The sequence below is a fragment of the Phasianus colchicus genome, chromosome 33, assembly GCF_987193195.1.
Source record: "Phasianus colchicus chromosome 33, bPhaCol1.hap1.1, whole genome shotgun sequence".
In the NCBI taxonomy this organism is placed as follows: domain Eukaryota; kingdom Metazoa; phylum Chordata; class Aves; order Galliformes; family Phasianidae; genus Phasianus; species Phasianus colchicus.
This window is the reverse complement of record NC_143468.1, coordinates 1,335,015-1,351,371: the sequence shown is the minus strand read 5'-3', so window position 1 is coordinate 1,351,371 and position 16,357 is coordinate 1,335,015. Positions and strand designations below refer to the sequence as shown.

Sequence of the window (16,357 nt, the reverse complement as noted above, 5' to 3'; positions counted from 1 at the left end):
CTAGGAGATCACCTGGAGAGACAACAAGGAGTGTAACCCCACAAATCCACAGTGCTCCCATTGAGTCACTACCGTGGCCCCAATGGGTGCTCCACACCCCACTGAGTTCTCCATTCCCCATTGGGTACTCCATTCCCCGTTGGATGCCCTATTCCCCCCTGAGTGCTCCATTCCCCTTTGGGTGCTCCATGCCCCATTGGGTGCCCTATTCCTCCTTGGGTGCTCCATTTCCCATTGGATACTCCATCCCTGTTGAGTACTTCACACCCCATTGGGTGCTCTATTCCCCGCTGGTTGTTCCATTTCCCTTGGAGTTCTCCACTCCCTGTTGGGTGTTCCACATCCCACTGGGTGCTCTATCCCCCACTGGTTGTTCCATTTCCCATTGGGTGCTCTATTCCCCATTGGGTTTTCCATTTCCTGTTGGGTTCTCCATTTCCCATTGGGTGCTCCATGCCCCCTTGGGTGCTGCACACCTTCCCAGTGGGTGGAGAAGCCATGCAAGTCCCCTTTGCACGACCCCACTGGAAAAAACAAAACCCTTCCACCCCGCCTCCTTACGCTGGATATCCAGGAGATGTAGGCAGAGACACGGGTGAAGACAGTGGGCTTGTTGCGTACGTTGCAGCCCAAGCTGGAGACGAAGCTGGTGACGCCGTGCACTTGGTACACCCCATTGACTGCACAGTGCAGGGGGCCTCCCGAGTCGCCCTATGGAGGGGCATCCATCAGAGAGGGGCTGTAATGGGGCTGGGGGGTGACAGTGAGGTGACAGGGCTGTACCTGACAGCCGGAGCGCACGCCGTCCCCGCCGGCACAGATCATGGTGCTCTTGACTGTGGAGCCCCAGTAGGAGAAGGTGGAGCAGGTGCTGTAGCTCACGACGGGCAGGTACGCCTGCTGCAGCACACTCGACAGCTGCCCATTGGCTGCAAGTGAGCAAGGATCCATTAAAACCCACAGATTCCAAAATATTACCTCCCAAAATATTCACACGGCAGCACCCAACCTTGAGCGTCCCATAGAACCTCTCAAAATATTTGCACAGCAACATCCATCCCTTGGGGGACCTCCTCCCATGTCCAAAAGTGATTGACCTCCTCCATTTTCCCACATTCTTAATGAATTCTGATGAGCCCTATAAAACTCCCCAGTATTTTTGCATGACTTCATCCAACCTTGAGCATCCCCGTATCTTGTAGGACCTCATCCCACTTCCAAAAAGGATTGACCTCCCCCATTTCCCCATTTTGTTAGGGGATTTTGGTGAGCTCTATAAAACACCTTAAAATATGTTCATGATTGCATCCAACCTTAGGCATCCCACAAAATCCCCCCAAATATTTGCATGACTACATCCATCCCCATGCATGGCACCTTGTAGGACCTCAACCCACTTCCAATAACGATTAACCTCTCCCATTTTTCTCACATTTTTAGTGAATTTTAGCAAGCCCTGGAAGACCCCCCAAAATTTTGCATGACCCCAACGGGGGTTGGACTCGATGATCTCTAGAGGTCCGTTCCAACCCCTACAATTCTGTGATTCTGTGATCCAACCCTGAGCATCCCCATGTCTTGTGGGACCTCAACCCCTTTCCAAAAAGGATTTACCTCCCCCCTTTCCCCACGTTTTCAGTAGGTTTTGACGAGTCCCTTAAAACCCCCTCAGTACATTTCATGATCCCATCCAACCCTGAGTATTTTCATGCCTTGTAGGATCTCAATTCGCTTCCAGAAAGGATGAACCTCCCCCATTTTCCCACCTTTTTAGAGGATTTTGTTGAGCCCCACAACACTCCCCTATACATTCCCACCACCAAATCCATCCCCACGCACAACGCCTCGTGGGACCTCAACCCACTTCCAAAACCCGACAAGCAACCCCAATTCCCCCCAAATTTTCAGGGATTTGGGGATGAGTGTCCCTGGGACGCCCGTGTTGGTGGCACTCACTGCGGGTCAGCCCCCAGCCGCTGATGTAGCAGGGGTAGTTGTTGGCCAGCACTGTGCCCTGGCTGGGCAGCACCGCCAGCTGCACGTAGCTGTTGAGCGTGGCATAACCCGACAGGCGGAGCAGCGCGATGTCATAGCTGTGGGCAGGATGCAAAGGGCAACTTAGAGCACCTGGAGAAATACCCACCCCCCTGAAGTGCTCGATGACGGAATCGAGTGCACCCTCAGCAAGTTTGCTGCTGGCACCCAGCTGAGTGGTGGGGTTGACACGGTTGAAGGACGGGATGCCATTCAGAGGGACCTCGAGAGGCTGGAAAGGTGGGCTGGGTGAACCTGATGAGGTTCAACACGGCCAAGTGCAGAGTTTTGCACTTGGGCCGGAGGAATCCCAGGCATCCCTACAGACTGGGAGGAGCGGTCCTTGAGAGCAGCCCTGTGGAGAAGGACCTGGGGGTCTTGGTAGACGAAAAACTTAACATGAGCCAGCAGCGTGCCCTTGTGTCTCGGAAGGCAAATGGGATCCTGTGCTCCATCAAAAGAGGGGTGGCCAGCAGGGACAGGGAGGTGATTGTCCCCCTCTGCTCTGCTCTCGTGAGGCCCCAGGGCTGGAGCCCCCAGGACAAGAAGGACAGGGAGCTGCTGGAGAGGGGCCAGAGGAGCCACGATGATGAGCAGGGCTGCAGCACCTCCCTATGAGGACAGGCTGAGGGAGCTGGGCTTGTTCAGCCTGCAGAAAAGAAGGCTGTGGGGTGAATCATTGCAGCCTTTCAGTACCTAAAGGGAGCCTACAAACAGGAGGGGAATCAACTCTTTGAAAGGGTGGGTGACAGCAGGACAAGGGGAAATGGTTTTAAGCTGAGGGAAGGGAGATTTAGGTTGGACGTCAGGGGGAAATTCTTTACAGAGAGAGTGGTGAGGTGCTGGAACAGCTGCCCAGAGAGGCTGTGGATGCCCCGTCCCTGGGGGTGTTCAAGGCCAGGTTGGATGGGGCCCTGGGCAGCCTGGTCTAGCATTAGGTGGGATGGTTGGTGGCCCTGCGTGTGGCAGGGGGTTGGAGATTCATGATCCTTGAGGTCCCTTCCAACCCTGGCCATTCTGTGATTCTGTGATTCTGTGCTCCCTCCTGACAAACCCCCTCCCCGGGTGCGTTACCCTGCTGCAACGTTGTTGGAATTCCAGTTGGGGTGGATGTGGATGCTGCTGACGCTGAAGGTCTGCTCGGTGCCCTCGCTCTGGTAGATGTTGTGGTCACCGGCGACGACGCGGAAATTCAGGTTACTGCAAAAAAGCACGGGGTCAGGATTTGGGGATCCACACTTAATGCTTCAACGGTTCACACAACAGGATTGAGGAAGTGACTTGGCTCTGATGAACAAACTTGATGAAGAATAATCAAATCGTGTTTTCAACTCAACATTTCTCATGTATACAGTCACGCTTTCTCTGCGTGTGCAATAGAAACTCCCAATTCTTTATTGACACCATGGACATAGGGATAGAAAGAAAGAATAATAATCCTATGGTTCTATGATCTTTCAGGACCCTTCCAGCCCAACGTTCTATGGTTCTATGATCTTTCAGGACCCTTCCAGCCCAACGTTCTATGGTTCTTTGATCTTTCAGGACCCTTTCAGCCCAACGTTCTATGGTTATGGTTCTATGATCTTTAAGGACTCTTCCAGCCCAACCATCCTATGGTTCAGTAGTGAAGAGTCATCCATGCAAGAAGATGCTTGCAGGGATCATTCTCCTTAGTGGAAAGATCAACAAAGACCCCCAGTCCTTAACAGAAAGATCAGCAAGGACTGCCACTCTCTGGGTGGCGACAGCTAATTTTTTCCTTTTTTTTTTTTTCCTGGAAAAATGGCATTTTCAGGAGACAACGGGGCTCCCATGGCTGCTCACCTGTCTACGCAGTGGGCTGCTGTCAGCACCCAGTTCTGTCGGATGAGGGACCCTCCACAGGTGTGGTGCCAGCTGCCCCCGGAGTAATACTGGAGGGAGATCTGGGGGGAAACAGCACACGGTGAGATGTGGGGACAGGAGTTCCCAGGGGATGGGAACACAAAGGGGAAAGGAGACCCAAAGGGGATGGGAGACCCAAGGGGAAGGGAACCTGAAAGGGACAGGAGACCAATGGAGATGGGATACCCAAGGAGACAGACCACCAAGGTGATAAGATACCCAAGGGGATGGGAACTCTGAGGGAATAGGAGACCCAAGGGGATGGGTTACCCAAAGGGGATGGGAACCGAAAGGAGATGGGAGCCCAAGGAGATGGGAGATCCAAGGAGATGGGAGATCCAAGGGGATGGGAGACCCATGGGATGGAATCCCACTGGGTTCATCACCGGTCCCCAACCCAACCCACCTGTGAGGGCCAAGCATGTGATTTCGCCTCGGTCCCCCCAACTACACGTTGCATCCCATCAGTGCCTGGCTCTGCATGGCATCCTGTGGGAAAGGGTCAGTGACAGCCGTGCACCCATTGCTCCCTGGAGCCCCACATCTCAGAGCTCATTAGCAGCCCATGAGCCCTTGGCACAGGAACTCACCACACAGCGCGAGGGCAGCGAGGAGCAGGAGTTGCAGCATGGTGACGACGTGGCCAAGACTTCACCTCACGCTGCTTTATAGGGGATGGAGAAGGAGGTATGGGAGCCCCACAGGTGGCCTGGCCCTATCAAGCAGCCTTGGTCCCTTTTCCAAAACACATATGGCCATGAAAGTTGGAAGCCAAGAGCTAAAAGTACTCTAAATGCAAGCAAGCTGTGGTAAACTCATTTATTTTTAACTCATTTTTCACAATGGGGACAGGATGCGCTCACCTGGCTTCAGCTATCAGCACAGTGCACCTGCACGGCCATATCTACACCTGTGTATTTGTTTAGCTGAAATATTTTGGTTTGTCACAAGGAAACTGACTTTTGGCAAAATGAATAAATTAAAAAAAAAAAAAAATATCCAGCCTATGTATATTTTTTGCCTGTTAGAAATGAACAGAGGCTGCTCTGGGGTCCCTTGGCAATGGCACACTTCTTGCAGGGTGCAATCCAAGTGAAGGGTGGACTGTTGGGTGGAGAAGGAATTGGTTGGATGGTTCAGGTGGAGGTGGTGATGGGTGGTGATCAACAGGGGTCTGTCTTGGGAGTGGTGCTTTTCAATGTCTTTAACAGCGACATCAGGGATGGGATCAGTGTGACCTCAGAACGCTGGCAGATGGCACCAAGCTGAGTGATGCAGTTGGTATGACAGAAGGAACCATTCTACAGTTCTATGATCTTTAAGAACCTTTCCAACATCCTGTGATCTTTCAGGACCCTTCCAATCTAATTATCCTATGGTTCTATGATCTTTAAGCAACCTTCTAAATCAATCATCCTATTGTTCTATGATCCTTAAGGACCATTACAACCCAACCATTCTATGGTTCCATGACCTTTCAAGACCATTCCAACCCAACCATCCTATGGTTCCATGACCTTTCAGGATCATTCCAACCCCACTGTGCCGTGGTTCCATGACCTTTCAGGATCCTTCCAATCCAACCATTCTATGGTTCCATGACCTTTCAGGACCATTCCAACCCCACTGTCCCATGGTTCCGTGACCTTTCAGGACCATTCCAACTCCACTGTCCCATGGTTCCATGACCTTTCAGGACCCTTCCAACTCAATCATTCTATGGTTCCATGACCTTTCAGGACCATTCCATCCCAACCATTCTATGGCTCCATGACCTTTCAGGACCCTTCCGTCCCAACCATTCTATGGCTCCATGACCTTTCAGGACCCTTCCATCCCAACCATTCTAAGGTTCCATGACCTTTCAAGACCATTCCAACCCAACCATTCTATGGTTCCATGACCTTTCAGGACCCTTCCAACCCAACCATTCTATGGTTCCATGACCTTTCAGGAACATTCCAACCCAACCATTCTGTGGTTCCATGATCCTTCAGGACCATTCCAACCTCATTGTCCCAAGGTTCCATGACCTTTCAGGACTCTTTCAACCCAACCATTCTGTGGTTCCATGAACTTTCAGGACCCTTCCAATCAAACAATCCAATGGTTCCATGACCTTTCAAGATCATTCCAATCCAACCATTCTATGGTTCCATGATCCTTCAGGACCATTCCAACCCCACTGTCCCAACCATCCATGACCTTTCAGACCCCTTCCAACCCAACCATTCTGTGGTTCCATGATCCTTTAGGACCATTCCAATCCAACCATTCTATGGTTCCATGACCTTTCAGGACCATTCCAACCCCACTGTCCCATGGTTCCGTGACCTTTCAGGACCCTTCCAACTCAATCATTCTATGGTTCCATGACCTTTCAGGACCATTCCAACTCCACTGTCCCATGGTTCCATGACCTTTCAGGACCCTTCCAACTCAATCATTCTATGGTTCCATGACCTTTCAGGACCATTCCAACGCAACCATCCAATGGTTCCATGACCTTTCAAGACCATTCCAACCCAACCATTCTATGGTTCCGTGACCTTTCAGGACCCTTCCAACCCAACCATTCTATGGTTCCGTGACCTTTCAAGACCCTTCCAACCCAACCATTCTATGGTTCCATGACCTTTCAGGAACATTCCAACCCCACTGTCCCATGGTTCCATGACCTTTCAGGACCTTTCCAATGCAACCATTCTATGGTTCCGTGACCTTTCAAGACCATTCCAATCCAACCATTCTATGGTTCCATGATCCTTCAGGACCATTCCAACCGCACTGTCCCATGGTTCCATGACCTTTCAGGAACATTCCAACCCTACTGTCCCATGGTTCCTTGACCTTTCAGGACACTTCCAACCCAACCATTCTATGGTTCCATGATCCTTCAGGACCATTCCAATCCAACTATTCTATGGTTCCATGACCTTTCAGGACCCTTCCAACCCAACCATTCTATGGTTCCATGACCTTTCAGGACCCTTCCAACCAAACAATTTAATGGTTCCATGACCTTTAAGGACCCTTCCAACCCAACCATTCTATGGTTCCGTGACCTTTCAGGACCATTCCAACCCCACTGTCTCATGGTTCCATGACCTTTCAATACCATTCCAAGACAACCACTCTATGGTTCTATTCTATGGGAGAAGCAGCACCCAGGTTTTGCTCCTCCAACGGAATGGGCACAGGAAAACAGCACTGGGCGCACATCCCAGGTTCCATGGGCACAAGAGAAAAAAAAAAGAAATAGGAAAGAAAAGAACACACCTGTCACATTTCTGCTCTTATCGCTGTAGGAAACATGAGATTTCATGGGGAAAAATTGTCTCCAAATAATCACCTCTTCGTTTTTATCAGCACAGAAGGGCACACACAGCAGAGGCAAAACCCAACTCTTCCCATGGCAAGCCTGAGCCCCCAGAAGTTCAACACCTTATTGCAAGAATGGGGCTCCAAAGGGGCATTTGAGCTGCAGATAATGAAGAGGACTTCCAGGGCAATGGAATCAGAGCAGGGCTGGGGACTTGGGGGCAGTTCTGGGGGAGGAAACAGAGCCGAGATGGGGTCTGTAAAATAAATCATCTCTTTATTTCAGGTCACGTACCCAAAGGTGGACCCTCCCCATCCATTTACAGGAGGAGCTTTCCCCAACTATCAATGAAACGGTACCAAAATTGGAGTGGGGGGAGAAGTGGGGCTGGGGAACAGCAGGGACTGTGGTTGGGTGGCCCCAGCATAGCACCCAGGAGCACCCCACAGCCCTGCCCCTTCCTCCTGCTCAGCACGAGGACCAACGGAACCACCCCAAAAACAACGATCACAACATCATAATGACCAAAATAACAACAACCCTCTAATGTTTCCCCTACAATCAAGGCTGAGATTTAAGGCAGGTGGCCCCAGAGAGCTGCCTGAGGATCCTCTCCCCGACCATCAGTGGGGACACTGGATGCTGGTGTGGGGCTGAGTCCCAGCAGCCACCCCATACATCCCAGCTCCTCTCTATAGGGCTGAGCCCCTACTCCATCTCCCACAGCCGGGCCAACCCCACTGCCCTCCTCAGGTATAGGGAAGGGGCAGATGTGGGGCAGCTGTGACAGCTTCTGGAATGCCCCAAGGGCAAGTTTGGAGTTTCTTCGATGAGTCCAGCATGAGTCCAGCATCATCTCTCCCATCCAGGCACTAAAATGCAGCACTGGGCTCTTCCATGACCCTTTTTGGGCTCCTCCATGACCCCCTTTTAGGGTTCCTCCACAACCCCACTTTGGGGTTCCTCCATGCCCCCTCTTTGGGGCTTCTCACATTATCACCCCATCTCCACGGGGTTTGCAAAAGGCATAAGGGCTGAGTTCAAGGCCAGACGTGAATTGCAGCATATTTAAGGCTTTTTGCTTCTTTTAAATTAAAAAAAAAAAAAAAAAAAGGTAATAATATTAAAAAAAAAATAATAATAATAACGAGGGGAAAGAGTTGGCTGCCAGTGCCCTGAGCGTGGCTGGGTCCCGGTGTGCTGCCATTAGGTGAAGGACCAGAGCTGGTGGGGGTCCGAGGGGTTGCAGGGGGCCATGGCTGGGTGCTTTCCACGTGCTGTCAGACACATCCGGGATGCATGGTTCTTAATGAGGTGGTCCTGGATTGAGAGAGAGAAAAACAGAGTCGAGCTCAGCTTGGCCCTAAGGATGCAAGCAAGGAGATGCATCGATAGCATGACGAAGGGACGCAGCACTGAGTGCTGTGTGGGGATGCAACAAGTGCGTGGTGCAGCGTGCAGTGTGGGGTGCAGCAGTGAGCACATGGTGCAGGGCTCCAGCACTGAGTGCGTGGCACGGGGGTGCAGCACTGAGAGCACAGCATGGAGATGCAGCAACAAACGTGCTGTGTGGGTTTGTAGCACTGAGCAACAGTGCAAGGAATGCAGCGTTGAGTGCACAGCGCTGTGGCATCAAGTGCATGGTGCTGGGATGCATCACATGCATGGCCCAGGGATGCAGCAGCGAGTGCAGGGCTGCAATCGAGTGCAGAGAGAGGGGACACAGCACTGAGCACAATGCACTGTGCAGAGCTGCAGCACCGAGTGCAGGGATGCAATACCCTATGCACAGCAACGGGGTGCAGTAAGTGCATGGCTCAGGGATGCAGCACCAAATGTGCAGTGCCAGGAGGCAGCACCAAGCCCTCGATGCAGGGATGCTCCAAGTGCATGGTGGTGGGACGCAGCACCAAGTGCAAGGCACTGTGCAGGTAATGCAGCACCAAATGCACAGCACAGGGATGCTCCAAGCACACAGTGCAGGGATGCAGCATCAAGTGCACAGCCTGGGAATGCAACACACAGAGCACAGAACAGGGCTGCAGCACCACATGATCCACGTGTGGATGCAGCATGGAGTGCACAGTGCAAGATGGCACTGGGTGCCAGAGTGCAGCAGCACAGGCACGGTGCAGGGATGCATCGAGTGCATGGTGCTGGGGTGCATCATGGTGCTGCAATGCTCTGAGTGCATGGTGCTGGATGCACTATGGTGCTGGGATGCATCACGGTGTTGGGATGCACTGAGTGCATTAAGGTGCTAGGATGCACTATGGTGCTGGAATGCTCTATGGTGCAGGGATGCACTGAGTGTATTATGGTGCTGGGATGCCCAATGGTGCTGAGATGTTCTGAGTGCATTATGGTGCTGGGATGCATTATCATGCTGGGGTGCATCACGGTGCACTGAGTGCACAGTGCTGGGATGCACTGTGTACATCATGGTGCTGGGATGCATCAAGGTGCTGGGGTGCATTGAGTGCACAGTGCTGGGATGCCCTGCATGCATCACGGTGCTGGGGTGTAATATGGTGCTGGGGCGCATTGAGCGCACAGTGCTGGGATGCTCTATGGTGCATTATGGTGCTGGGATGCCCTGCGTGCATCACAGTGCTGGGATGCATCATGGTGCTGGGATGCATCATGGTGCTGGGATGCATCACGGTGCTGGGATGCCCTGCATGCATCACGGTGCTGGGATGCATCATGGTGCTGGGATGTCCTGTGTGCATTATGGTGCTGGGATGCATCATGGTGCTGGGATGCTCGATGGTTCATTATCAGGGTGCTGGGATGCCCTGCTTGCATCATGGTGCTGGGATGCATCATGGTGCTGGGATGCTCTATGGTTCATTATGGTGCTGGGATGCATCAGGGTGCTGGGATGCCCTGCATGCATTATGGTGCTGGGATGCATCAGGGTGCTGGGATGCCCTGCGTGCATCATGGTGCTGGGATGCTCTATGGTTCATTATGGTGCTGGGATGCATCATGGTGCTGGGATGCCTTGCATGCATTATGGTGCTGGGATGCATTATGGTGCTGGGATGCTCTATGGTTCATTATGGTGCTGGGATGCATCAGGGTGCTGGGATGCCTTGCATGCATTATGGTGCTGGGATGCATCATGGTGCTGGGATGCCCTGCATGCATTATGGTGCTGGGATGCATCAGGGTGCTGGGATGCCCTGCGTGCATCAGGGTGCTGGGATGCTCTATGGTTCATTATGGTGCTGGGATGCATCATGGTGCTGGGATGCCCTGCATGCATTATGGTGCTGGGATGCATCAGGGTGCTGGGATGCCCTGCGTGCATCAGGGTGCTGGGATGCTCTATGGTTCATTATGGTGCTGGGATGCATCAGGGTGCTGGGATGCCCTGCATGCATTATGGTGCTGGGATGCCCTACGGTTCATTATGGTGCTGGGATGCCCTACGGTTCATTATGGTGCTGGGATGCTCTATGGTTCATTATGGTGCTGGGATGCTCTATGGTTCATTATGGTGCTGGGATGCTCTACGGTTCATTATGGTGCCGGGACGCCCTGAGCGCACAGCGTGGCGACGCTCGGAGCACCGGCGATGCTCGCAGTGATGCTCACCTGTGTCAGCTCCCACTCCTCATCGGGGGGCACACGCGTGGGCTGCCCACGGAAGCGGCACTCCCCGAGCTGCACCGGCCCCGCGCCCGCCCGCAGGCACAGCTGTTTGCCCACGTTGTGCCGCAGGTCGCGCTGAGTCGTGTACTCAAAATACTGCGGGGGGAAGAGAGCAGAAATGAAGGGGGGGGGGGGCACAGCAGCCACGTGGGAGGCAGGGATGAGCCCTCGGGGCAGGGGAACGCCCAATAAAGGTGACTTTGGGGGGGGGGGTATTGAGGGGAAACAGCCCGTAGGGGTGAGAAACCATTCAGAGTGAGGGGAAATTATGGGGGAGGGGGGACATGAGAAAATAGCTCTGGGGTGGGGGGGGGGGGGAACGGATAAGAGCGCCTGAAAGGGTGGGGAAAAGATGAAACCAACCCTCAGCGTGTGGGGGAACACAATGAAATGAACCTGAGGGTGGGGAAAAGCAGCTCCGAGAGTTGGGGGGGGGGGGGATAAGATCGAGCTGGGGGGGGGGGGGGGATGAAATGAGCCTGAGGGGATGGAGGGATCAAATGGCTCTCGGTGGGGGGGCGCTGATAAAACAGCCGTCGGTGGTGGTTTGGGGGCGGGGGGGGCGCTGGCCCACCTGGTTGCCCCCCATCCCGTGGCAGGGATACATGATGAGCGGCTTCCCCCCGTGGTTGTTCTCCCCCACGTCCAGGCAGCTGTTGGTGCCGCCGTTCTTAATCTGCGCGGGGAAAAGTCATCATTGTCAGTGTTAAAAAAAAAGAAGAAAAATCAGTTAAAAAAATTAAAGTGAAAAAAACACATCGAAAGAATTTAAAAAAAATAAAAAAAAAATATCGAATTTACACAAGTAAAATGAAAGAATAGAAATACTTAGAATATAGAAAATAAAACAACAAAAAAAGGAAAAAATACATATTTAATTTTGTTTAATTTTTTTTTTTATCTAGCATTAAAAAAAGTTTTAAAAATAAAAAGCCGTACGATTAAAGGAAATAAAAATAAAATAAAATATAGTATGTACGATTTAAAAAATAAGGAAAATTGAAAAAAAATCTGTAAATTAAAAAAATGAAAATAAAAAAGATTAAAAAGATGTAGAATTAAAAATTAAAAATTAAAAATTAAATAAATGGAAAATATATAAAATAAACAATGAAAAACAGAAAAATAAAATAAAAATATAAAATTAAAATATGTAAAATTAAAAATTAAAAATATATAAAATTAAAATAAAAAATTAAAATACATAAATTTTAAAAATAAAATAAAAATAATTATAAGATTAAAAATATGTAAAATAGAAATAAAATAACTAGATAATAAAATAAAATATAAAAAAAGTTAAAATATATAAAATTAAAAAAATAAAAAAGAAAGCAAAAGTTAGAAATATATAAAATCAAAAAATAAAATTAAAAAAGGTAAAAAATAAATCTAAAAATTACAAAAAGAATCTAAAAATCACAAAAAGGCCTAAAATAAAAAAAAAATTAAAAATATATAAAATAAAAAAATCTAAAATAAAATAAAATAAAAATCTAAAATAAAATAAAATAAAAAAATCTAAAATAAAATAAAATAAAATCTAAAATAAAATAAAATAAAAAAATCTAAAATAAAATAAAATAAAATCTAAAATAAAATAAAATAAAAAATCTAAAATAAAATAAAATAAAATAAAAAATCTAAAATAAAATAAAATAAAATAAAAAATCTAAAATAAAATAAAATAAAAAATCTAAAATAAAATAAAACAATAAACCTAAAATAAAATAAAAAACCTAAAATAAAATAAAAAATCTAAAATAAAATAAAAAATCTAAAATAAAATAAAAAATCTAAAATAAAATAAAAAAACTAAACTAAACTAAAATAAAATAAAAATCTAAAATAAAATAAAACAATAAAATCTAAAATAAAATAAAAAATCTAAAACAAAATAAAATAAAAAATCTAAAATAAAATAAAATAAAATAAAAATCTAAAATAAAATAAAATACCTAGAAAACGTATAAAATTTAAAAATTTTAAAAAAATATATAAAATAAAAGAAAAAAATATTGGGAAATAATTAAAAAACCTTAAAAAAAAAAAAAGAAAAAATATTAAAAAAAAATTAAGAAAAAAAACACCAAAAAGGAAACACACAGCACAAAAAGGGCAGCTGCCCCTGTGCTGGCTGTGGATCTCAGCCTTGGCGCTGGCTGCCCGGCTGCGGCTCTCCTTCCTTCCCAGGCCCTGGTGAGGAACGGCCGGAGCAGCGCCTCCCCGGCCATGGGAGGTGAGCAAAGGTTGAGGAAACGAAAGAACAGAAAAAGAGCAGCGGGCAGAGCTGAGCCACGTCACCACCAGCAGGGCCACCAGCAGGGCGGCCACCAAGCAGGGCCACCAGCAGCAGGGCCACCAAGCAGGGCCACCAGCAGCAGGGCCACCAGCAGCGCCACCAGCAGTGCCACCAAGCAGGGCCAGCAAGCAGGGCCAGCAAGCAGGGCCACCAGCAGTGCGGCCACCAAGCAGGGCCACCAAGCAGGGCCACCAGCAGCGCCACCAAGCAGCGCCACCAAGCAGGGCCACCAGCAGCGCCACCAAGCAGGGCCACCCAGCAGGGCCACCCAGCAGGGCCACCAAGCAGGGCCACCAAGCAGGGCCACCAGCAGGGCCACCAAGCAGGGCCACCAAGCAGGGCCACCAGCAGCGCCACCAAGCAGGGCCAGCAAGCAGGGCCACCAAGCAGGGCCACCAGCAGCGCCACCAAGCAGGGCCAGCAAGCAGGGCCAGCAAGCAGGGCCACCAGCAGCGCCACCAAGCAGGGCCACCAAGCAGAGCCACCAGCAGCGCCACCAGCAGCAGGGCCATCAGCAGTGCCACCAGCAGCGCCACCAAGCAGGGCCACCAAGCAGGGCCACCAGCAGGGCCACCAAATAGGGCCACCAAACAGGGCCACCAGCAGGGCCACCAAGCAGGACCACCCAGCAGGGTCACCCAGCAGGGCCACCCAGCAGGGCCACCAGCAGGGCCACCCAGCAGGGCCACCAAGCAGAGCCAGCAGCAGCGCCACCAGCAGCAGGGCCATCAGCAGTGCCACCAGCAGCGCCACCAAGCAGCGCCACCAAGCAGCGCCACCAAGCAGGGCCACCAAGCAGGGCCACCAGCAGGGCCACCAAGCAGGACCACCCAGCAGGGCCACACAGCAGGGCCACACAGCAGGGCCACACAGCAGGGCCACCAGCAGGGCCACCAAGCAGAGCCACACAGCAGGGCCACCAGCAGCGCCACCAGCAGCGCCACCAAGCAGGGCCACCAGCAGGGCCACCAGCAGCGCCACCAAGCAGGGCCACCAGCAGCGCCACCAAGCAGCGCCACCAGCAGGGCCACCAAGCAGCGCCACCAGCAGGGCCACCAGCAGCGCCACCAAGCAGCGCCACCAGCAGAACCACCAGCAGGGCCACCACCAGCAGCGCCACCAAGCAGCGCCACCAGCAGCGCCACCAGCAGCGCCACGCCGAGGGTTGGCCACCAACGCACCCATCTGTGCCCAGTGATGATGGCACAGAGCTGCAGGAAGCGTTCGGCTCTTCCTCCCCCCCTCCCCATTGAGGCCACACAACATCCCTGGCGGCCCCCGAAACCAGCTCTGCTGGATTCCAGCTCCCAGCTGAAGCAAAAAAATAAAGGCTTCTTTTTTTTTTTTTTTTTTTTTTTTTTGGCTCTCCTTCGCGTTCCTGCACTTACTGCTCCGTAAAAGGTGGGGTTGAGGTCGGGGACGAACATCTCGGGGTAGATGTTCTGCAGGTACCAGGTGAAATTCTTGCAGTGCAGCCTCTCCCTCAGCCTGCGCCGTTCTGTAATGTCACCATACGTCTTCTATCGGCAAAGTCACGTGAGAAAATTAAACTGATCTCCAGAGCCAGCAGGAAACCCCCCCCCAAACCAACCCCTCATCCCCCTCCAAGGCCAAAAGTTTCGTCCTCCCGCCCACTGCAGGACCCCAGTGGGACCCAGAGCAAAGCTGAGCTGTGACAAAACACTTTGGTGGTGTTAAAAAAAAAATGCATCTAGAAAGCGTTATGGCCCAAAGGATTTGTTTTCTTTGGTTGTGTTTTCCCATCCGTGTTTGATTTCATTGCTCTAAGCTGAGCCTGCAGAACTTGATCCTGTTGATCAGCTCCAAGCTCTGGGCAGGAGCTCAGACCCCAGGACCTCACAGGAGGGGCTGGAGCTGGATGGGCTTTAAGGACCCTGCCAATCCACCCCATCCCATGGTTCTGTGATCTTCCAGGACCCTTCCAACCCAACCATTCTATGGTTCCATGACCTTTCAGGACCCTTCCAACCCAACCATTCTGTGGTTCCACGACCTTTCAGGACCCTTCCAACCCAACCATTCTATGGTTCCACGACCTTTCAGGACCCTTCCAACCCAACCATTCTATGGTTCCATGACCTTTCAGGACCATTCCAACTCCACTGTCCCATGGTTCCATGACCTTTCAGGACCCTTCCAACCCAACCATTCTGTGGTTCCATGACCTTTCAGGATCCTTCCAACCCAACCATTCTGTGGTTCCATGACCTTTCAGAAACATTCCAACTCCACTGTCCCATGGTTCCATGACCATTCAGGACCCTTCCAAACCAACCATTCTATGGTTCCATGACCTTTCAGGACCCTTCCAACCCAACCAATCTATGGTTCCACGACCTTTCAGGACCCTTCCAACCAAACCATTCTATGGTTCCACGACCTTTCAGGACCCTTCCAACCCAACCAATCTATGGTTCCGTGACCTTTCAGGACCCTTCCAACCCAACCATTCTATGGTTCCGTGACCTTTCAGGACCGTTCCAACCCAACCATTCTATGGTTCCGTGACCTTTCAGGACCCTTCCAACCCAACCATTCAATGGTTCCGTGACCTTTCAGGACCCTTCCAACCCAACCATTCTATGGTTCCGTGACCTTTCAGGACCATTCCAACCCAACCATTCTATGGTTCCATGACCTTTCAGAAACATTCCAACCCCACTGTCCCAAAGTTCCAGGACCTTTCAGGACCCTTCCAACCCAACCATTCTATGGTTCCATGACCTTTCAGAAACATTCCAACTCCACTGTCCCATGGTTCCATGACCTTTCAGGACCCTTCCAACCCAACCATTCTATGGTTCCACGACCTTTCAGGACCCTTCCAACCCAACCATTCTATGGTTCCATGACCTTTCAGGACCCTTCCAACTCCACTGTCCCATGGTTCCATGACCATTCAGGACCCTTCCAAACCAACCATTCTATGGTTCCATGACCTTTCAGGACCCTTCCAACCCAACCATTCTATGGTTCCACGACCTTTCAGGACCCTTCCAACCCAACCATTCTATGGTTCCACGACCTTTCAGGATCCTTCCAACCCAACCATTCTATGGTTCCGTGACCTTTCAGGACCCTTCCAACCCAACCAATCTATGGTTCCGTGACCTTTCAGGACCCTTCCAACC

At 50.6% G+C, this 16,357-nt stretch overlaps 2 protein-coding genes across 5 annotated transcripts in view; both read right to left on the bottom strand.

The window, feature by feature from the left end:
- Positions 1 to 4,775, bottom strand: CELA1 (chymotrypsin like elastase 1). The gene is made up of 8 exons (XM_090128307.1): positions 4,512 to 4,775; positions 4,328 to 4,410; positions 3,862 to 3,962; positions 3,109 to 3,234; positions 1,957 to 2,093; positions 784 to 929; positions 541 to 711; positions 1 to 12 (listed from the first exon to the last, which is right to left on the bottom strand). Exons 1-8 carry the CDS (start codon positions 4,549 to 4,551, stop codon positions 1 to 3), a joined length of 816 nt encoding a protein of 271 aa, XP_089984433.1. The 5' UTR covers positions 4,552 to 4,775.
- A 3,588-nt stretch (positions 4,776 to 8,363) lies between these two features.
- The window catches only part of GALNT6 (polypeptide N-acetylgalactosaminyltransferase 6), a 23,444-nt gene continuing 15,450 nt past the window's right edge, over positions 8,364 to 16,357 (bottom strand). For all 4 annotated transcript variants that reach the window (XM_090128312.1, XM_090128310.1, XM_031603258.2 and 1 more), the window contains exons 8-11: positions 14,594 to 14,725; positions 11,478 to 11,579; positions 10,847 to 10,999; positions 8,364 to 8,563 (exon numbers count right to left, since the gene is read on the bottom strand). In XM_090128312.1, the coding sequence (XP_089984438.1) occupies positions 8,450 to 8,563; positions 10,847 to 10,999; positions 11,478 to 11,579; positions 14,594 to 14,725 (501 nt within the window). In that variant the 3' untranslated portion in view covers positions 8,364 to 8,449. The remainder of the gene's footprint in view (positions 8,564 to 10,846; positions 11,000 to 11,477; positions 11,580 to 14,593; positions 14,726 to 16,357) is intronic.